General features: G+C 33.7%; 3 protein-coding genes and 3 long non-coding RNA genes across 14 annotated transcripts; 4 read left to right on the forward strand and 2 right to left on the reverse strand.

Annotated features, from left to right (window-relative positions):
• Positions 1-802: 802 nt before the first annotated feature.
• LOC149654592 (uncharacterized) lies at positions 803-3,152 on the reverse strand. 9 transcript variants are annotated; one of them, XR_016370659.1, is made up of 8 exons: positions 2,848-3,146; positions 2,690-2,728; positions 2,543-2,590; positions 2,289-2,393; positions 1,403-2,195; positions 1,223-1,328; positions 1,078-1,151; positions 803-933 (listed from the first exon to the last, which is right to left on the reverse strand). It is a non-coding gene; the product is annotated as an uncharacterized LOC149654592 (long non-coding RNA). The 9 variants fall into 9 exon arrangements; XR_016370660.1 differs by having other exon boundaries at positions 1,078-2,195; positions 2,848-2,926; positions 3,028-3,152; XR_016370661.1 differs by lacking the exon at positions 1,223-1,328 and having other exon boundaries at positions 1,992-2,195.
• On the forward strand, positions 3,141-4,466 carry LOC149654593 (uncharacterized). Its single transcript, XM_089846158.1, has 6 exons — positions 3,141-3,549; positions 3,715-3,785; positions 3,848-3,961; positions 4,038-4,085; positions 4,172-4,207; positions 4,285-4,466. The coding sequence occupies exons 1-6, from the start codon at positions 3,477-3,479 to the stop codon at positions 4,375-4,377; spliced, it is 435 nt and encodes a 144-aa protein (XP_089702284.1). The 5' UTR covers positions 3,141-3,476; the 3' UTR covers positions 4,378-4,466.
• A 371-nt stretch (positions 4,467-4,837) lies between these two features.
• On the reverse strand, positions 4,838-6,172 carry LOC149654594 (uncharacterized). Its single transcript, XR_016370439.1, has 3 exons — positions 5,627-6,172; positions 5,408-5,543; positions 4,838-5,287 (listed from the first exon to the last, which is right to left on the reverse strand). It is a non-coding gene; the product is annotated as an uncharacterized LOC149654594 (long non-coding RNA).
• A 5,141-nt stretch (positions 6,173-11,313) lies between these two features.
• LOC149654595 (uncharacterized) lies at positions 11,314-11,855 on the forward strand. The gene is made up of 3 exons (XR_016370440.1): positions 11,314-11,551; positions 11,631-11,666; positions 11,744-11,855. It is a non-coding gene; the product is annotated as an uncharacterized LOC149654595 (long non-coding RNA).
• Positions 11,856-16,263: 4,408 nt separating this feature from the next.
• On the forward strand, positions 16,264-17,535 carry LOC149654596 (uncharacterized). The gene is made up of 6 exons (XM_089846166.1): positions 16,264-16,295; positions 16,529-16,599; positions 16,669-16,782; positions 16,844-16,891; positions 17,243-17,278; positions 17,374-17,535. The coding sequence occupies exons 2-6, from the start codon at positions 16,561-16,563 to the stop codon at positions 17,476-17,478; spliced, it is 342 nt and encodes a 113-aa protein (XP_089702292.1). The 5' UTR covers positions 16,264-16,295; positions 16,529-16,560; the 3' UTR covers positions 17,479-17,535.
• A 729-nt stretch (positions 17,536-18,264) lies between these two features.
• LOC149654597 (uncharacterized) lies at positions 18,265-19,528 on the forward strand. The gene is made up of 6 exons (XM_089845280.1): positions 18,265-18,343; positions 18,556-18,626; positions 18,698-18,811; positions 18,873-18,920; positions 19,290-19,325; positions 19,421-19,528. The coding sequence occupies exons 1-6, from the start codon at positions 18,265-18,267 to the stop codon at positions 19,526-19,528; spliced, it is 456 nt and encodes a 151-aa protein (XP_089701406.1).
• Positions 19,529-19,632: the final 104 nt, after the last annotated feature.

Consider the following 19,632-nt stretch of genomic DNA (forward strand, 5'->3'; position numbering starts at 1 on the left):
GTGTTAATGCTTAATTATCCGTTCATAATGATAATAATAATAACCCATAGCCCCTAAGTATCCCCAAATCCCAATCCTGTTTAAAAGCACTAACGAGTTTTTAGTGAGTAGCCCCTCGATGATTACTCGTAATCCAGAGGCAACCATTAATCCAAATCCATTTTAAATGACTTTTTAAAAGCATCAATAGAAATCACCAATGAAAGAAAATTTTCATTAGTGAATAGCCCCTCGACGCACTGCCTTTAACAGTGCTAAAAAGTGATTTATTTATTAATGATCATATGTATGCCTGTAACTTTATTGAAAAGAAAAGCAATAAAAATGAGATTCATTAAATCGACGAACAATTATTTCATTTTATTTATTCCATAGTACATTTATAAAGTATAAACAAAAGTATATGTGTTTAAAAACAGAAAGTACGCTTCGTTGTAACTTGCTGGAGCCGTGTAATATGAGAAGGCTCCCTTTATTCCACAATAGTGTCGACGTACCTTCCCGAACGTGGCACAGGGAACAAGCCGTGAATAGGCTCATAATGTAGCATGAAGGAAAATTGTCATTAGTGTTTAGCCCCTTTAATACAGGTACAGAAAGTTTTAGTTTACAGAAATTGAACCAATAGCAACCTATCGATTTTCTGTTTATTATTCGAGTCACCTCTTCTGTTATATTGAGAAAGCACTTTAATATAGTGCATCTTATACTTAACCAGAGGGTACAAATCAAGTTTTTATAACATAGCCATAACTATAATTAGTAAGCTTATAAATAGAAATGATTCTATCACATATTATTTAAAAATATTAATGCATGTTTTTATTTTGAAATATATTTCATTGATACATTAGATTTTATTAAAAAGATTAATAATGAAAATAATAAGAATATTTTTATAAACGCGTAACTTCCGAGTGTTGAGTCCAGGTACTGAAAATAATAAGAAAATTTCTATTATTAACAAATTTTAATCGGCTTGGAATTTCCACTGTTTTTCCACACTAATATCATTAAAGGTTGTTAGGATGGAAAACTAGAGAGTTGAGAATATGTAAATCGAGTCCATGGTCTTACCTTTCATGATGCAAGGAGGATGGGGGGATGAAGAGAAACGTCCAAACCGCGGTCCCCATCTCTTTAGATGGTTACTGAAAGAACATGTAAGGGATCAACATTAAACCCTTATACCCGTCTTTTCACAAACTTAATAAAGAAATACATTTTTTAAATGAATTTTTCGGACCCTTTTACGAACTGAAAGAGGTTACCTCCCTCAATAACAATCTAGACCTAGATTAGGCGGGAATACAACTTTCAAATATTCCCTATTGTGAATTATAATTAAGATTTAAAAATTAATTCAAGCTAATATAATTAAAATTAATCTTCAAATCACTACCGTTATTACAATCAGACCACTTTTATCGCAAATTAATTATCAATATCCTTAAACAAACTCCTAACATAGCCTCATGGCAGTTCGGTATATTTCTATACGCATCTCAACGCTGTCTATGGCGATACTTTGCCACTACTCTGTTATTTCTGTTACAGAATTAAAAATAACTAAATAATAATTAATAATTTCGGAAACTATTAAACATAAGGCTTATCGATGGTTTTTGGCCAGACAGGAAATCCTAAATAAAATAACGGAAACTTGATTAAAATAAGTATTTAAACTACCCTAGAGACTAAAACCATTTAATTATTGATTAACTTTTAAAACTGAAAGGATTAACAATAGTCTTACTCTGATATTTGTTTTAAAATGAACAAGTTAATTGCATTAACAGCTTTAATCATCCTATTTAATTTCGTTAAATATGGTTCAAGCGAAGCTCCAATTTGCCGTAAAATATATCTTTCTATTAGTATAAGTTTATGACCATTGTTATCATAAGTACCACTCCTCTGATCAAAACCTATTTTACTCTAAATTCGGTCCATTGTCATTTTACTGGGTAGATGCTGCGTAATATTCTTACCCACTGATCCTTTAAGTTCAACTTCGATAAGCTTGAAGCTAATCAAAGTTATAGTAAAACTAATCAGGCGTTTATATTGCAGGAGCTACGAGAGGTGACCCTGAAAAGTTGTCAATCTTTGCCGATTGTATCAACAATAACTTCCCGGCAGTGGTAAGTATTTACATGAATTTATTCATTAATGAATAAATTCATGGTAATTACCTGAAATTGTTGCAAATTGTCTTATCAATCATCATGAATAAGATTTACTTGTCCTCAACAGGTGTTGGACGTAATCGCTCAGTGTTACCAGACCTCTTTTGGATCACCTGGACAAACTAGGGACTTGCTGAACCAGTTATGTGCCGAAGGGAAGGACATAGAAGGACTTAGTGCCGTAAGTACGACAATACAGGCAATCTAGTCACGTTAAAACGCATCCATGAAAAAGCATAAATGAACTTTAGATGGAACAATGTATGAACAATGAAGGGGAAATAAATAAAGATATCGATGTAAGTGATCAAGCTTGTTCACTATATGAATAAATATAAATAATTTTGACCAACATAATTATTGTTTCCGCAATTTAGGACGGTGATATAGAAAAGGCCGTTCTGGACGTCGAGGTGAGTAATTTTAATAAAATGAAATTGTGTTTAGTGATTAACGAGTATCCATTGTTTTTGATTTCATTCGTTTGTTAGTTATGTTACCTGCAAAAAGCCCATTTGTCCTTAACTGACCTTGCAAACCTTGCAAATGACGACGATGATGACGACGAAGATGAAAAGAAATAATTATAAAAATAACATTTCTTTCAAATTAAAATTAAATGTATCAATTGTATTGCATTATGTTACATTAAACTTACAAATTGATTATGATACGCTGATCTTATTTTTCTATTTATTGTTATTGTACCATAATACAGGGAGACCCTAAGAGGGAGCCTAGAAAATAACGCAACGCTTTTATCTCCTACTTAATTTAAAACCTCTTAATACCGCAGGCAAACACGCCTTTTATGAATAGAACATTGCATTAATTCCACCTTCCTGGGTTATTTTCATTCCGCCATGAAGCCTCGCTAGAAGCATTAAGAATAGTCTAATCTCCCCCATTCAGTGAACTCTGACCCCGTCTGACTAAGTAGAGTTATTGAAACTATCTACGAAGTTTCTTCAAAAATTTCACAATATTCATATAGGTTGGATGATTTCCTTGGTCCACTGTCACTAACCAATTATTTTCTACACCTAATTCATAATCTTTATTATAATTAGTTTGATATCGTCTTTTTAATTGCATTCCTTGCGGAAATTATTAAATTTAAAATCTTATCGATGCTTTTAGAGCCGACAGGAAACCATAATTAAAATAACCGGACCTTGATTGAAAGAAAAAATGTATTTAAACAAGCCTAGAGACTAAAACAATTTAATTCCAGATTAAGTCTCAAAACTAATCGGTATATTAAAGAGTTTTAGTTTGATTACTAAAATGAACAAGTTAATTGCATTAGCGACTTTCGTAGTCGTATTAAATTTGGTTAAATGCGATGTTCCAATTTGCGGTAAGTATGAATTTTATTAAACTAACTATTAAGTTGCATAAGTTTATGATCATGAGCGTAAGTCTGCAATGTTCTACCTCGATTAGCTTTGAGAGTTGAATGCTCAAAGCTAATTGATGCTTTGTTAAACTAAGCCACCATTGTAGGTTGTAAAAATATTTGCAGGAATTTTGGGAAACGATCCAGACAAATATTCTAACATGACCGAATGTATCAGCAATAACTTCCCAGAAGTTGTAAGTTTTTACCTTAAATTATTGCAATTCATCATGCTGAACATGTTCTCCGCGCTTAACAGGTGCTGAACCTTTTCGCTGAGTGTTACCAGACTTCATTTGGGTCACCTGGAAGAGTCGGGGACTTCCTGAAGCAAGTATGTGCCGATGAAAAAGACCACGAGGGACTTGCAGCAGTAAGTATAAACGATAGTACTACAATCCAAGTAATCTATTAAAAATACAATTTACTTAAAACTAAATGAACTTTAGATGGAAAAATGCGTTTATGAAGAAGGGGAAAAAGTTCAGGAAGTCTCGGTAAGTGATAAATTTAAAGTAATTTTTGTAATATTCATAATTTGTAGAAAACTAAGAAAGACAAAACACGTTTCTTCTGTCTTTAGGATGATGAAGTTGAACAAGCCATTGAGAACGCCGAGGTAGATAACTTATTTTAATCAAATTAGTAATTAAAGGGGATGTTAATAATTAATGATTGGTTTTATTCGGTAATTAGTTATGTTATCTCCGAAAAGCTGGTTTGAGCGAAGCCCAACTTGCAGAATTAGTAAGCGACGATGACGATGAAGATTCCAGGAAGAAAAAATGAATAATTTCACAATTTCTTTCAAATTAAAATTAATGTATCCATTCAGTGTTATTAATTTTAATACAATAAAACGTGCAAATTGATTATGATACCCTTGTCCTGGTTATTTCTGTTAGTATTGTTATTGTACAATATGTTGAACTCTAATTCTATATGAAAAAAGGGTGACTCTATAAGGGAGTCTATAGGAGAGAAGACAGAAAATCCCAAGAGAGGATAAAACAATTGCAATTAAGTTCACTATTATAATTAGTTTGATATTATCTTTTTAATTACGTTCTTAGCGGAAGGAAACGATTAGTATTTAAATCTTATCGATGGGTTTATGGTCGGCGGAAATGCTAATTAGTATAACGGAGATTAAAATAAGTATTTAACGAACCCCAATTTAATTTAATTCCAGTTGACTTGAAGAACTAAACGAAACAACAGTAGTTTAAAGAGTTATTAGTGTTTTAATTTGCTTTAAAATGAACAAGTTAATTGCATCAACAACTTTAATACTCCTATTTAACTTTGTTGAATATGGTTCAAGCGACCTAATTTGCAGTAAATACGGATTTAATCATTTAATTAATAGCTTAATTAAATAATAAAAATATTTTTTTCTCAAATCATATTTTTCACGTGGGGTGGCGTAGCGGTTAGCGCTTTCGCCTCGCAGCAAGAGGATCCCGGGTTCGATCCCGGACTGTGGCACCGGGTGAAAATCTGGGAACAAATCCTTCTGCGTAGAGTTTGCAAGTTCTCTCCCCGCTTGTTAAAGGAGTTTTCCTCCGCGGTCTAACCCGGTTTCTCCTTTCCATCAAAACTTGCTGAGGTTAACGGTAATAGTTAGTATAGGGCGCTGTAGGTTAGCTGTGGCATAGGGGCTAGCCACCACCCCTCTATGCATTGTAAAGGGACCCACCTGTAAATAAGCCACAGGCTTAGTGTGGAAATCCCTTCGTAGACAAAGCTTAGATTATTATTATTATTATTATTATTATTAAATCATTTGATCATAAAGATGTTAAATAATAATAACTACCTATTGCGTTTATTTTGCAGAGGTTTTCGAACCTGACGCTGAACGACTACCAATGTTTGCCGAATGTGTGACTACCAACTTTCCCGAATCGGTAAGTATTTATTTCTTTTTTCGGGGGATAACGCTTGTATTCTCTCTAACAAAGTTGCCCCCAAAGTTTGGGGATACATAGTTCAAAGCATCTCTCTACCGAAATTACTCTATAATAACCCCAGTTACCTCATGATTTACTTGAATTTAACAGTTTTTAAACATTATCGAAAACTGTTACGAGACCGCGTTTGGATCACCTGGAACAGTTAGGGACTTCCTCGATCAGTCATGTGCCTGGGAGAGGAACTTTGCAGGCATGACTGCCGTAAGTACTACAGTAGAGTCTGTTGAAATTAAACAAAAGATCATTAACTTTGACTTCGACTAAATGGATTTTAGATGAACCAGTGCATGTCCATTAAACAAAGAGAGGAATTTGAACGCATCGGGGTAAGTGACAGCAGTTAGTTACTGACTTTCCTTCAATCGGTGGTGGCGCTCCGTTGCCTCCACAAACCCTTTTCAAAAGTTGGGGAAAGAGCTAGACTTGTGTCTAGACCGGCTTGTTTTCTTACAACTGAACATTGATGTGTGTATTCATGGACAACAAAGGCGTATAAATTAAGATATGGCTTGAAAACAACACGGACCATCCAAATTTGGTAACTTGGACTGGTAACTTTGAAGCCCTGTCTAACGTCTTTGTTGTCGACATACTGTCCGTCTTAACCCTATAGATTAAGCAGAAGATATTTCGCCCCCCCCCCACCACCCTTGAAAAGGGTCTATTGCAATTTATAATGACTTCAATTTCTCCATGTAGATGCAGCTTTTAAACAACGCCTATGAGGCCACAGAGGTAAATAATTTTGAAAGAAAACTAGGCCTAAATTGTAAATCTGTACTTAACTGGTAATTTTCTTATTTCATCCGTGAATAGGCGTGCTTTCTCCAAAAAGCCGGTTTGACCCGATCCGAATACATAGAGCTACAAACTGCCCATAGTTCTGAAGCTGAAGAAGATGAAGATTAATAAATGAAAAAAAAAAATAATTAAACATTACATCTTTCAAATAAAAGTTAATGTATCAATTAAATATTTGTAATTATATTACTACATTAAAAGCAACAACTTGATAATGATATGTTTATCTTATTTCTGTTAATATTGTTACGGACCTATATGTATAAGCCTTTTCAATGAAACTAAGTATTATTGGGGGAAAAGATACAGGGATAAAACTTTGCCTTCCATTTCACATTTGGCACATGCGCTCTGTGCATTTTGGGTTCAGAGAGTGCGCAGAGACAGCAATGGGTTAACTGCCTTGTAAATACCAATATTGAGGGTTTCCTACTACTTTTTTTTACATCAAAAAGGTTTATTTGGAAAAAAATTCAAGTGGGATAAATGGAGACTCTATATGGGGGAGACTTGGGATAGAGACAACATGTCCGTTCTGCAGGAGCCCGGGGATATCTTAAGAAGAAAGGATAAAACAATTGCAGGTCAGATCAAGAGCGACCACTCGATTACGTAATTAAAATCGCTATTATAATTAGTTTGATATTATCCTTTTAATTGTATTCTTAGCGGAAGGAAACTATTAACATTTAAATCTTATCGATCTATGGTTTTATGGTCGGCAGGAAACACTCCATGGTATAAAGGAGATTAAAATAAGTATTTAACGAACCCCAATTTAATTTAATTCCAGTTAACTTGAAGAACTATAACAGAACAACAGTAGTTTAAATAGTTATTAGTGTCTTAATTAGCTTTAAAATGAACAAGTTAATTGTATTAACAACTTTAATACTCTTATTTAACTTCGTTGAGTTTGGTTCAAGCGACCTAATTTGCAGTAAATATGGATTTCAATCATTTCATTATCAACTTATTTGATCATAGAGATGTTAAATAATAGTTAACTACCTTTTGCGTTTATTTTGCAGAGGTTTTTGAAGCTGACTCTGAAAGATTACCAATGTTTGTCGATTGTGCGACTGAAAACTTCCCCGAATCGGTAAGTGTTTATTTGGTTTCGGGAGATATCACTTGTAATCTCTCTTACAAAGTTGCCCCCAACGTTTAGGGATACATAGTTCAATGCACCTACCTCTACCGAAATTACTCTATAATAACCTTATGATTTACTTGTATTGAACAGTTTATAGACATAATCAAAAAGTGTCACGAGACCTCATTTGGATCACCTGGAACAGTTACAGGCTTCCTTGAAGAGTCATGTGCCAAAGAGGAGGACAAAGATGGACTGACTGCCGTAAGTACTTAAGTGGGGTGGCGTAGCGGTTAGCGCTTTCGCCTCGCAGCAAGAGGATCCCGGGTTCGATCCCGGACTGTGGCACCGGGTGAAAACCTGGGAAGAAATCCTTCTGCGTAGAGTTTGCAAGTTCTCTCCCCGCTTGTTAAAAGGAGTTTTCCTCCGCGGTCTAACCCGGTTTCTCCTTTCCATCAAAACTTGTAGAGGTTAACGGTAATAGTTAGTGTAGGGCGCTGTAGGTTAGCTGTGGCATAGGGGCTAGCCACCACCCTCTATGCATTGTAAAGGGACCCACCTGTAAATAAGTCGCGAGTTGACTTAGTGTGGATATCCCTTCCTAGACCAAGCTTAGATTATTATTATTATTATTACAGTCTGTTGAAATTAAACAAAAGATCATTCATTAATTTCGACTAAATGGATTTTAGCTGAACCAGTGCATGTACAACCACAGAGAAGAATTTGAACGCATCGGGGTAAGTGATCGCAGTTAGCTACTAACTAACGTTCCTTGTTGGTGTTGCCTTGAAAACCCTTTTCAAAATTTGGGGATAGTGTCTTGTGTTTGACCATCTTGTTGCTTTAAGACGGTACATTGATAAGTATGTGGACAGCAAAGACGTATTATTAAAACAATACTGACCACCCAATTCTGACTGGTAACTTAGAAGCCCATTCTAACGTCTTTGCGTCCACATACCATCCTAATGTTCAATGTTCCGCGGCCCCGTATTGTAATGGGTCTATTACCAACCCTTTATCCATCAGGGTTAGAAATAATTTGCTTTGAATAACAAAAATTACTACACTTTTTTTACATTTAGAAGGAGGTTATGAGAAACTCCCACGAGGCCACAGAGGTAAAGAATTTTGAAATAAAATTAGGCCTAAATTGTAAATCTGTACTTAATTGGTAATTTTCTCACTGCATTCGTGAATAGGCATGCTTTCTAGAGAAAGCCGGTTTGACCCGATCCGAATACCTAGAGCTACTAACTGTCCATAGTTCTGAAATTGAAGAAAATGACGAATAAAAGATAAAAATAATTAAACATAATATCTTTCTAATTACAATTAATGTGTCAATTAAATATTTTGTAATTATATTACTACATTAAAACCAACAACTTGATTATGAAAGGCTTATCTTATTTCTGTTAGTATTATTACGGACCTATCATATAAACCCTTTCAATTAAACTAAGAAAGAGGGAAAGACAAGGGGGCTAGCTTCCATCTAGCCATTAAGCGCATGCGCTCTATGCGTTTTGGGTTCAGAGAGCGCTCAGAGACTGCAATGGGTTAATTGTCTTGTAAATAACAATACTGAGGGTTGCCTACTCTATATGGGGGAGACTTGGGACAGAGGCTACAGGTCCCGAATACAGAAATCGTATGAAATGGTTCGCCTCCGATCATGATATAATTGTAATTAGTTTTCGATAAGAAATATAATTAGTTTAGGGTAATTTTTCTAATTAAATGCTGATAAGAATTACAATTATTTTAAGGCAATCTTTTTGATTAGTTTCTTTCCGGAAACTATTAAATTTGAACATTATCGACAAATTTAAAGCCGCCAGGAAATCCTGGCTTCGCAGATTAAAAATTAGTATTTAAATCAACCCGAGACTAATTTAATTCCACATTAACTTAAAGACCTTAAAGGAATAACATACTGGATTAAAGAGTAAATTCGTCAGATCGAAATTAGAGCTAAAATGAACAAGTTAATAGCATTAACAACGTTAATCGTCTCACTTAATGTCGTTAGTTCAAGACAATCTCCACTTTGCAGTAAATATGGATTTTAATCACTTAAACTTTTATCATATCCACTTATGCTTTTATCAAAGTTAATCGATGATTAATTAAACAATACAGATAATGAACATACCCTTATTAAACGGTGATAACCACGTACCTTTGTCATTAATTTTGCAGGGCTTATCGGAGGTGACGCTGAAAAAACTGCAATATTTTGGGGATGTATGAACGAAAATTTCCCAGCAGTTGTAAGTGTTAACTTGAAACTGTCTCACCAATAATAACCGTAATGATCCAGATTTAACTTGTCCTCAAACAGGCTATAAACTTGATCAATAGATGTTACCAAACTTCATTTGCGTCAGCCGAGCCAACTGGAAACTTCCTGGAAGCGCTGTGTGAGGAGAATGATGATGATATTAGAGCCGTAAGAACAATCGATCTATTAAAATTTTAAAGATGTATCGTTAGCTTTAACTTCAATTTCAGATGACGAACTGCATGGAAGAGGGTAGGGCAGGAGTTTTGGGTATGGAGGTAAGTCATCGAGATATACTTTGTCCTGTGCTAAAAAATTTCGCATTTTGCCAATCAGGGATTGAAATTTAAAATATTTTTTCTATATTTAGTACCAAGTTATGAGGACCGCCTCTGAGAACTCCGAGGTAAGTAATTTTGAAAACCAATGAAGGGGGTTTCCTTAATTAATTAGGCCCTACTAACAACTGGTCTTTTCATTTGCATCCATGATTAGACATGCTTTATGGAGAAAACCGGTTTGACCCGAGAAGAGTACGGAAGAATATTAAGTAATCGTCATGGAAATGAAGAGGATTAATGAATGATAAAATATTTTCCATTATTTCTTTCAAATTAATATCAATGTATCAATAAAATGTTGTTAAATACATTACATTAAAACCAAGCAAGTTCTTAAGTGGAACGAAAGTGTATCTTGTCCATTATTGCCTCTTACGCAACCTTGATTTAATTTTTACTACCTTATAATTTACGCCGTTTTCTAATGTGCTTGATTTTTACACGATATGAAATTTTGGATCCATTTTAATCTACCAATCACGTAACGAGGACTAGAGGAAAAGTTAATTAAAGCTAGTCACGAATATTAAAATAAACTATACTGAGGGTTGGGATATCATATGAAATGTTCGCCTCCGATCATGATATAATTATAATTAGTTTCCCTTAAGAAATATAATTAGATTACAGTACAATAATGTTTCTAATTAAAACCTGATAACAATTATAATTAGTTTAAGGTAATCTTTCTAATTAGTTTCTTTCCGGAAACTATTAAATTTGAACATTATCGATGCATTTAAATTCGCCAGGAAATCCTGGCTTCTGAGATTAAAATTAGTATTTAAATGAAGCCGAGACTAATTTAATTCCACATCAACTTAAATAACTTAAGGGAATAACATACTGGATTAAAGAGTTTTCGTCAGATCAAAATTAGAGCTAAAATGAACAAGTTAATTGCATTAACAACGTTAATCGTCCTACTTAAAGTCGTTAGTTCAGGAGAATCTCCACTTTGCAGTAAATATGGATTTTAATCATTTAACTTTTAATCAAAGTTAATCTATGGTTAATTAAACCAAAAGCAGTTAACGAACTTTCCCTTATTAAACTGTGATAACTACGTACCTTTGTTATTCAATTTTGCAGGACTATTCGAAGGTAACTCCGAAAAAACTGCAATGTTTTGGGATTGTATGAACAGCCATTTCCCAGCAGTTGTAAGTGTTTACTTGAAATTGTCTCATCAATAATAACCGTAATTTTCAAGATTTAACTTGTCCTCAAACAGGCTGTAAACATAGTTAATAGATGTCACCACACTTCATTTGCATCAGCTGAAGCAACTGGAAACTATCTAGGAGCGATATGTGATGAAGATAGGAATCAAGATGAGATTCGAGCCGTAAGAACACTAGAAACTATTAAAATTTGAAAGTAATATCGTTATCTTTAACTATCATTTCAGATGGAGAACTGCATGAATGAGGCTAGGTCAGAAATTGATGGTTTGGAGGTAAGTTATCGAGATACACTTTGTCCATCTGCTTTCAACAAATCAGGGACAGAGATTTAAAATCTACAATTACTTATAGGACGACGTTATAAGGAGCGCCGTGGTGAACACCGAGGTAAGTAATTTTGAAAACAAATGAATGCTTTTTTCCCTAATTAACTAGTAACAATTGCTCTTTTCATTCATAATTAGTCATGCTATATGGAGAAAACCGGTTTGACCCGAAAAGAGTTCGAAAGAATATTATACAATCGTTATGAATATGAAGAGAAATAATGATAAAATAGTTTCCATTATTTCTTTCAAATTAATATCCATGTATCAATAAAATGTTGTTAAATACATTATATTAAAACAAAGCAAGTTCTTAAGAGGAACGAAAGTGTATCTTGTCCATTATTGCCTCTTATGCAACCTTGATTTAATTTTACCACCTTATAATTTACCCCGTTTTCAAGGATAGATTTAATTTTAGAACTAGGAATGGAGAACAGAGTAATATCTGGGCGCGCGTCAAAGTCCCGGACCCCCTTTCACGGGACGGGGGGGGGTATGAAAGAAGAGGCGGGTCATAGCGACAGAGATAAAAAGGAATTAAGTTTTTTACGCCGTCCCCGTCAGCAACGTCATAAAAACGTAGTTTAAGTGAGCCATTAAGATGATTTAAACTCTTCGTTACGTGTTGGAGGGAGGGGCTCTATACTTGGCTATGAGTCTGACTGAAGTAAATACTAACCGTTCTCCATTCCTACTTCTAATATTAAATCTATCCCTGATTTAAGCTAATCAAGTGTATAAAGAAAACTGTACTGAGGGTTGCCTACTACCCTTTTTACATCGAAGAAGTTTATTTGGAAAAATTCTAGAATGTTAAAGGGAGTCTTGGGACAAGGCAACATTTCCGGTCTATACAGGACCCTGGGAAATAGTATTAAATGTTCGCCTCCGATCATGATATAATTGTAATTAGTTTCTGAAAAGAAATATAATTAGATTAGGCTAATTTGTCTAATTAAAACCTGATAACAATTACAATTAGTTTAAGGTAATCTTTATAATTATTTTCTTTCCGGAAACTGTTAAATTTGAACATTATCGATGTATTTAAATTCGCCAGGAAATCCTGGGTTCTGAGATTAAAAATTAGTATTTAAAACAACCCGAGACTAATTTAATTCCACATCAACTTAAATAACTTAAGAGAATAACATACTGGATTAAAGAGTTAATTCGTTAGACCAAAATTAGAGCTAAAATGAACAAGTTAATTGCATTAACAACGTTAATCGTTCTACTTAATGTCGTTAGTTCAGGAAAACCTCCAGTTTGCGGTAAATACGGATTTTAATCATTTAAATTTTAATCAGAGTTAATCGATGGTTAATTAAACAATACAGTTAAGGAACATGCCCCTATTAAACTCAGTGATAACCACGTTATTATTATTATTATTCATTTTGCAGGGCTTATCGGAGGTGACACTGAAAAAATTGGAATGTTTTGGGATTGCATGAAAGACAACTTCCCGGCTGATGTAAGTGTTTACTTGAAATTGTCTCATCAATAATAACCGTAATTAACAAGATTTAACTTGTCCTCAAACAGGCTATAAACACAGTCATTAGATGTCATCAAACTTCATTTGCATCAGCTGAAGCAACTAGAAACTATCTAGGAGCGATATGTGATGAAAATACGAATGATGATGAGATTCGAGCCGTAAGAAAAATTGAACTATTAAAATTTGAAAGCAATATCGTTATCTCTAACTATGATTTCAGATGAAGAACTGCCTGGATGAGGGTAGGTCAGAAATTGGTTTGGAGGTAAGTTATCGAGATACACTTTGTCCATCCGCTTTCATCAAATCAGGGACAAAGATTTAAAATCTACAATTATTTTTCTATTTTTAGAACGACGTCATAATTAGCGCCTCGCAGAACACCGATGTAAGTAATTTTGAAAACAAATTAATGCTTTTTTCCTTAATTAACTAGTGACAATTGATCTTCTCATTTGCATACGTCATTAGACATGCTATATGCAGAAAACCGGTTTGACCCAAGAAGAATATTTTACAATCATTAATGAATATGTGGAGAAACAATAATAAAATATTTTCTATTATTTCTTTCAAATTAATATCCAATCCATGTATCAATAAATTGTTGTTAATTAATTTTCATTAAAACCAAGCAAGTTCTTAAATTTATCTCGTCCATCATTCATTGCCTCTAATGCAAATTTAACTTAATTTTTACCTTTTTCAAATGCGGTTTTGCCATGATCTTCGCACATTCGCACTTACTCACTTCCCTTAACATTTACTTTTGCCTTTTAAAATGCAGCAACCGTTAATTCGAATGGAATATATTAGATAAGCTGGAGGGTGAAAAACATGCGTATATGAACGCTATATACTAACTATTAACGGTTCATAATTATAAAATATCAGGTAATAATTAATTTATATCAGGTGTAAATATAAAATAACTAACATACTGTCGAAGAATAATTGGATTTAAGCAGATCTAACCTTAGTTATTTCAATTCGTAGTATCAATTTATTTGTTGGGGGAGCTAGACGCCTTTTCTAGTCTATTTCTCAGAACAATAGTTGTTAGACCGTAGATTTATGTAATTGGTAATAATGAATTATTACTTCTACGTTCATTCCAAGGGGATATACTACCACTAGCCTATAATTAATATACCAAATTAAAACTAACAATTAGATTAAGATAATCTTTCTAATTATATTTTCACGGAAATTCAAACCTTATCGATGGTTTTAAATCCGTCAGGAAATCCTAGTTAAGATATAGGAGATTAAATTAAGTACTTAATAGGACGAGAGGCTAATTTAATTCCAGATTAACTTTTAGAACTCAACTGAATAACATAATTTAGTTCAAAAAGTTTAGTCTAAAAATAAGCGTTAAAATGAACAAGTTAATTGCATTAACAACTCTAATCGTCCTGTTTAACTCGGTTCAATATGGTTCAAGCGATCCAATTTGCGGTAAATAACAGTTTTTCTACTCTTTCAATCATAAAGAGCTTATTAGTTAATTAAATTCAATTTTGGTAACTTAATTTGTCGTAAAATTTGCAGGGGTTTTTGAAGGTAACCCTGAAAAAAGTGCAATGTTTGTGGAATGTATGTACACCCACTTCCCGGAAGTGGTAAGTATTTACCTAATTTAATTTATGCAAATCAACAATGAAATCATCAACAAGATTTAACTTACTCTCAACAACAGGTTATGGACATAATGGACAGATGTTTCCGATTTTCATTTGGGTTATCTGCAGCAACAGGAAACTTCGTGGACGCTCTATGCGATGTAGAGAGGAACGCTGAACAGGCTCGAGACGTAAGTACCACCATTCAATTTGAAAGAAGTGTCGTTAGCTTTAACTATGATTTCAGATGGAAAGGTGCATATCAGTGCGTAGGAGTGAAGCTGAAGATTTAGGGGTAAGTCATTGGGCTTTCATCAATAGACTGTGCCATTAATTCTAGAAGAGAAATGGAGTCCACAAGGGCGGGGACTGCCTTCTTGGGTCATGTCCCTGGTACCAAGAAGTGCTCACCGCTAGAGGTAGCGCGAGTCGACTAGCCTCCCGTTTGTAGTGAACTCGGGCTACGTATGACGTTGCCTCTTGGAGCAAGGGAAACATTAACCCTAGATGGTGGTCTCCCAGTCCCACCTGTGTTTAGTTTCTCTGCTAGTCTTTAATGGAATGGTCTATCAGGGATCGAGATTAAAAATATACTATACCTATTTTTTCTACACATTTAGAGAGAGGTTATACAAAGTGCTGCCGAGGAAACCCAGGTAAATAAATTTGAACTCTAATGCTTTTTCCTTAATTAACTAGTTGTCTTTTCATTTACATCCGTGTTTAGGAATGTTATATGCGTAAAGCCGGTTTGACCCGAACGGAGTACGAACGTTTATTGCGCAATGGCAATCGTGTTGCAGATGAATATGATTATGATTATGATGAATAAAGAGAGAAAAAAATTAATTGAAATTACTTCATTCAAATTAAAATCAATGTATGAATATAATGCTGTTATTTACACTTAATTAAAACAAGTTTATTAGTTGATTATGATATGCTGTTAGTATTTCTTTTGAATAAGATTGTAATGTCAAAGATAAAGATGAAAAATAATTAATTAAAATTAATGTATCAATTAAATTAAACTTAAAGGTAAAAGATGATTATGATATTCTTGTCTTAATTATTACTAGTGTTGACATTGTACAAGATACCTTAAATGAGGGAGACTCTATGGGGAGATTCAGAGATCGTATCAGACATTGGCGTAGAGGTCCTATTTAAATATTATCAATTTCCGTCAGTTCTGCGTATCGATAACCAACCTATTATTTCCTATACGTAATTAAAAACCACTGTTGTAATTAGTTAAAGGATAATCATCTTAATTAAATTTTCTTTGCGGAAACTATTAAATTTAAATCTTATCGATGCTTTTAAAGCCGGCAGGAAATCCTAATTAACTTAACGGAAACTGGATTAACATAATGTATTTGAAGTAGTTCTATACTAATTTAATATCATTAAGTTTAAGAACTTAACGGAATAACGGTGACTTAAAGATTTCTAGTATTGTTATAATTACCTTTAAAAATGAATAAGTTAATTGCATTAACAACTTTGGTCGTCCTATATAACTCGGTTCAATATAGTTCAAGCGCACCAATTTGTGGTAAATATGAATTTTGATAATTATATTGTCTACTCCATCAAAATGTTATTAGATAATTAAGTACAATTTTTTAATTGAGATTTACTACAAAGACCACCATTGGGTTTATAAAATAATTCGACACAACAAATTAATGGTCTTCCAACTCAATTAATTTTGATACGTTCGGTTGTTAATTAAACTAAGCAGCTAATTAAAGGGTAGTTAAACCATTAACGGCCTTAATTTTGTAGCGATTACACGAGGTCATCCTGAAAAATCTATAATGTTTGGCGAATGTTACAACGCCAACTTTCCCGCGGTGGTAAGTACTTACCCAAATTTGTCTCACCTTACGTCATCATGATCACATGATTTTCCTCACGTTCAACAGGAGACTGTCATGCACAATCTTTGTTACGAGAAAACCTTCGGGTCAAGTGGATCCATTGCCAATTTCGTGGACCTGTTATGCGCCGAAAATTATGAAAAAGAAAAAATACACGCAGTAAGTACAATACAATATCGAAATTGGAAAATGTCATTAACTTCATCTACTTTGATTTAAGATGTTTGAATGTTTAGATGAAGAAGGGGCAAAAGTTCCACCTATAGATGTAAGTGATCACTCTACACAATGAACCAATGAAAATCATTTGATGCATTATTTACACGAGATTCAATTTTGTAATGTCATTAACTATATGTCCTACAAAAACAACCGGGGGAATGCCTTACAGGCGTGATAGCCGGCCCGAATTGTCGTCTGTCAAACGATAACAAATACCAGACGCTGCGTACATCAGGGCTTCACTATTAATTAAAAACTGCCCCCATAAGCTTTCGTGGAAGTGTAGGGTCCTATAATTGTTTTAGAAATACAAAGGCTTCATCAATCAGAACTTATTTTGCTTTAAATGACATTAATATAGTCATAGTAATTACCCATTTTCTTTCTCACTAATTAGAAGGAAGAACTACAAAACGCCTATAAGGGCACAAAGGTAAATTATTCTTAAAAGACTTAATTGTATTTAAGTAAAAGTAATTAACGAGCATACCTTAATATTTTCTATTTCACACGTGAACATTTCATCAGTCATGCTTCCTCGATAAACTTGGTTTGACCAAAGAAGAATACGACACCATCGTACAAAATTTCTATAGGGATAATTATGCATACGAAGAAGATGAAGATGAATAAACGAAATATTAATAAAACTTCATTAAAATTATAATTAATTGTATTGCTATAATTACGTTGCATTAAAACGTTCAAGTCGATTATGATATGCCCTTGTCTTAATTATTAGTGTTAACTGTTGTTATTGAACAAGATTCAACAATATTACTCATACAATAAGTTCATAAGATATGGTCCATAAGTCTGTCATGAAGTGATGTGGATCATAGATTCTCGCAAAGCAACGCCTGGTGAGACACTGTCAAAGGCTTAGTTATGCAGACTAAATAGGACCTAGATGGAAGTCCTGCAAGATTAACCACCGAGTGTAGGACTTCAATTCTCGCTTGTCGTTCTCGAATTATCTCGAGCTGTAAGTCTCTCAGTAGCATTACGAAGTATAGGAAGTGTCATACTTATGGAACATATCACTTATAAACTTATGCTCATATCTTAAATAAGGGAGACTCTATGGGGGAGATACCAAAGTTAGATAAACAAATTTCTCCTAAAATATCATAATGTCATTTCGGCGTATCAATAGCCAGCCTATTATTTCCTGTACATAATTAAAAATCACTGTTTTAATTATTTAAGGATAATCATCATAATTAAGTTTTCTTTGCGGAAACTATTAAATTTAAATCTTATCGATGCGTTTAGAGCCGGCAGGAAATCCTGATTAACATAACGGAAACTTGATTAAAATTAGTATTAAAAATTAGCTCCAAACTAATTAAATTTCATTATCTTTAAGAACTTAACGCAATAAAGGTGGCTTAAGTATTGTTATAATTATCTTTAAAAATGAACAAGTTAATTGCATTTACAACTTTGATCGTCATCTTTAACTCGGTTCAATATAGTACAAGCGAACCAATTTGTGGTAAATATGAATTTTGATAATTATATTGTCTACTCCATCAAAATGTTATTAGATAATTAAGTGCAATTTTTTAATTGAGATTTACTACAAAGACCATTGAATTTATAAAATAATTCGACACAACAACTTAATGGTCTTCCAACTCAATTAATTTTGATACGTTCGGTTGTTAATTAAACGGTGGTTAAACCATTACGGCCTTAATTTTGTAGCGATTACGCGAGGTCATCCTGAAAAATCTATAATTTTTGGCGAATGTTACAACGCCAACTTTCCCGCGGTGGTAAGTACTTATCACTAAGATTTTGTCTCACCTTGCGTCATCATGACGCTGATTTTTCTCACGTTCGACAGGTGACTGACATACACAATCTTTGTTACGAGAAAACCTTCGGGTCCAGTGGATCCATTGCCAAGTTCGTGGACCAGTTATGCGCCGAAAATTATGACAAAGAAAAAATACATGCAGTAAGTACAATACAATATCGAAATTGGAAAATGTCATTAACTTCATCTACTTTGATTTAAGATGTTTGGATGTTTAGATGAAGAAGGGGAAAAAGTTCCACCTATAGATGTAAGTGATCACTCTACACAATGAACCAATGAAATTCATTTTTAATCATTTGATGCATTACTTTCGTGAGATTAAATTTTTTGTAATGTCATTAACTATGGTTTAGAAAAACTACCTGAGAAATAGATACCCCGAATTGTCGTCTCTGCATGGTCTCTCCAACGATGACGCTGCGTTGATCAGGGCTCCCGATAACTAACTATTAATTAATAATTATCACCTGAATGTCAATCTTAAACCACCCCCCCCCCTTTAAACTATCGCAGAAGTGTATTTTTTTTTAAATACAAAGGCTTCATCAATCAGAACTCATTTTGCTTTATATGACATTTAAATATAGTACTTACCCATTTTTTTCTCACTAATTAGAGGGAAGAACTACGAAACGCCGGTGATGGCACAAAGGTAAATTATTCTTACAAGACTTAATTGTAAATAAGTAAAAGTAATTAACGAGCATACCTTAATATTTTCTATTTCACACGTGAACATTTCATCAGTCATGCTTCATCGATAAACTTGGTTTGACCAAAGAAGAATACGACACCATCGTACAAAATTTCTATAGGGATAATTATGCATCCGAAGAAGATGAAGTAGAAGAATAAAACAAATATTAATAAAACTTCATTAAAATTAAAATTAATTGTATTACTTTAATTACGTTACATTAAAACGTTAAAGTCGATTATGATATGCCCTTGTCTTAATT

Source organism: Phalangium opilio, unplaced genomic scaffold (assembly GCF_054372755.1).
Source record: "Phalangium opilio isolate 3A_F unplaced genomic scaffold, DU_Popi_V2 ptg000079l_1, whole genome shotgun sequence".
In the NCBI taxonomy this organism is placed as follows: domain Eukaryota; kingdom Metazoa; phylum Arthropoda; class Arachnida; order Opiliones; family Phalangiidae; genus Phalangium; species Phalangium opilio.

Bases quoted from the DNA above. Each gene is read 5' to 3' on its own strand.
- LOC149654593 (XM_089846158.1), top strand. From the start codon at position 3,477: ATGAACAAGTTAATTGCATTAGCGACTTTCGTAGTCGTATTAAATTTG. The intron at 4,086-4,171 runs GTAAGTGATAAA...TTCTGTCTTTAG, and splicing joins AAAAAGTTCAGGAAGTCTCG to GATGATGAAGTTGAACAAGC. The intron at 4,208-4,284 runs GTAGATAACTTA...TTCGGTAATTAG, and splicing joins AAGCCATTGAGAACGCCGAG to TTATGTTATCTCCGAAAAGC.
- LOC149654596 (XM_089846166.1), top strand. From the start codon at position 16,561: ATGTTTGGCGAATGTTACAACGCCAACTTTCCCGCGGTG. The intron at 16,600-16,668 runs GTAAGTACTTAC...CACGTTCAACAG, and splicing joins ACGCCAACTTTCCCGCGGTG to GAGACTGTCATGCACAATCT. The intron at 16,783-16,843 runs GTAAGTACAATA...CTTTGATTTAAG, and splicing joins AAAAAGAAAAAATACACGCA to ATGTTTGAATGTTTAGATGA.
- LOC149654597 (XM_089845280.1), top strand. From the start codon at position 18,265: ATGAACAAGTTAATTGCATTTACAACTTTGATCGTCATCTTTAACTCG. The intron at 18,812-18,872 runs GTAAGTACAATA...CTTTGATTTAAG, and splicing joins ACAAAGAAAAAATACATGCA to ATGTTTGGATGTTTAGATGA. The intron at 18,921-19,289 runs GTAAGTGATCAC...CTCACTAATTAG, and splicing joins AAAAAGTTCCACCTATAGAT to AGGGAAGAACTACGAAACGC.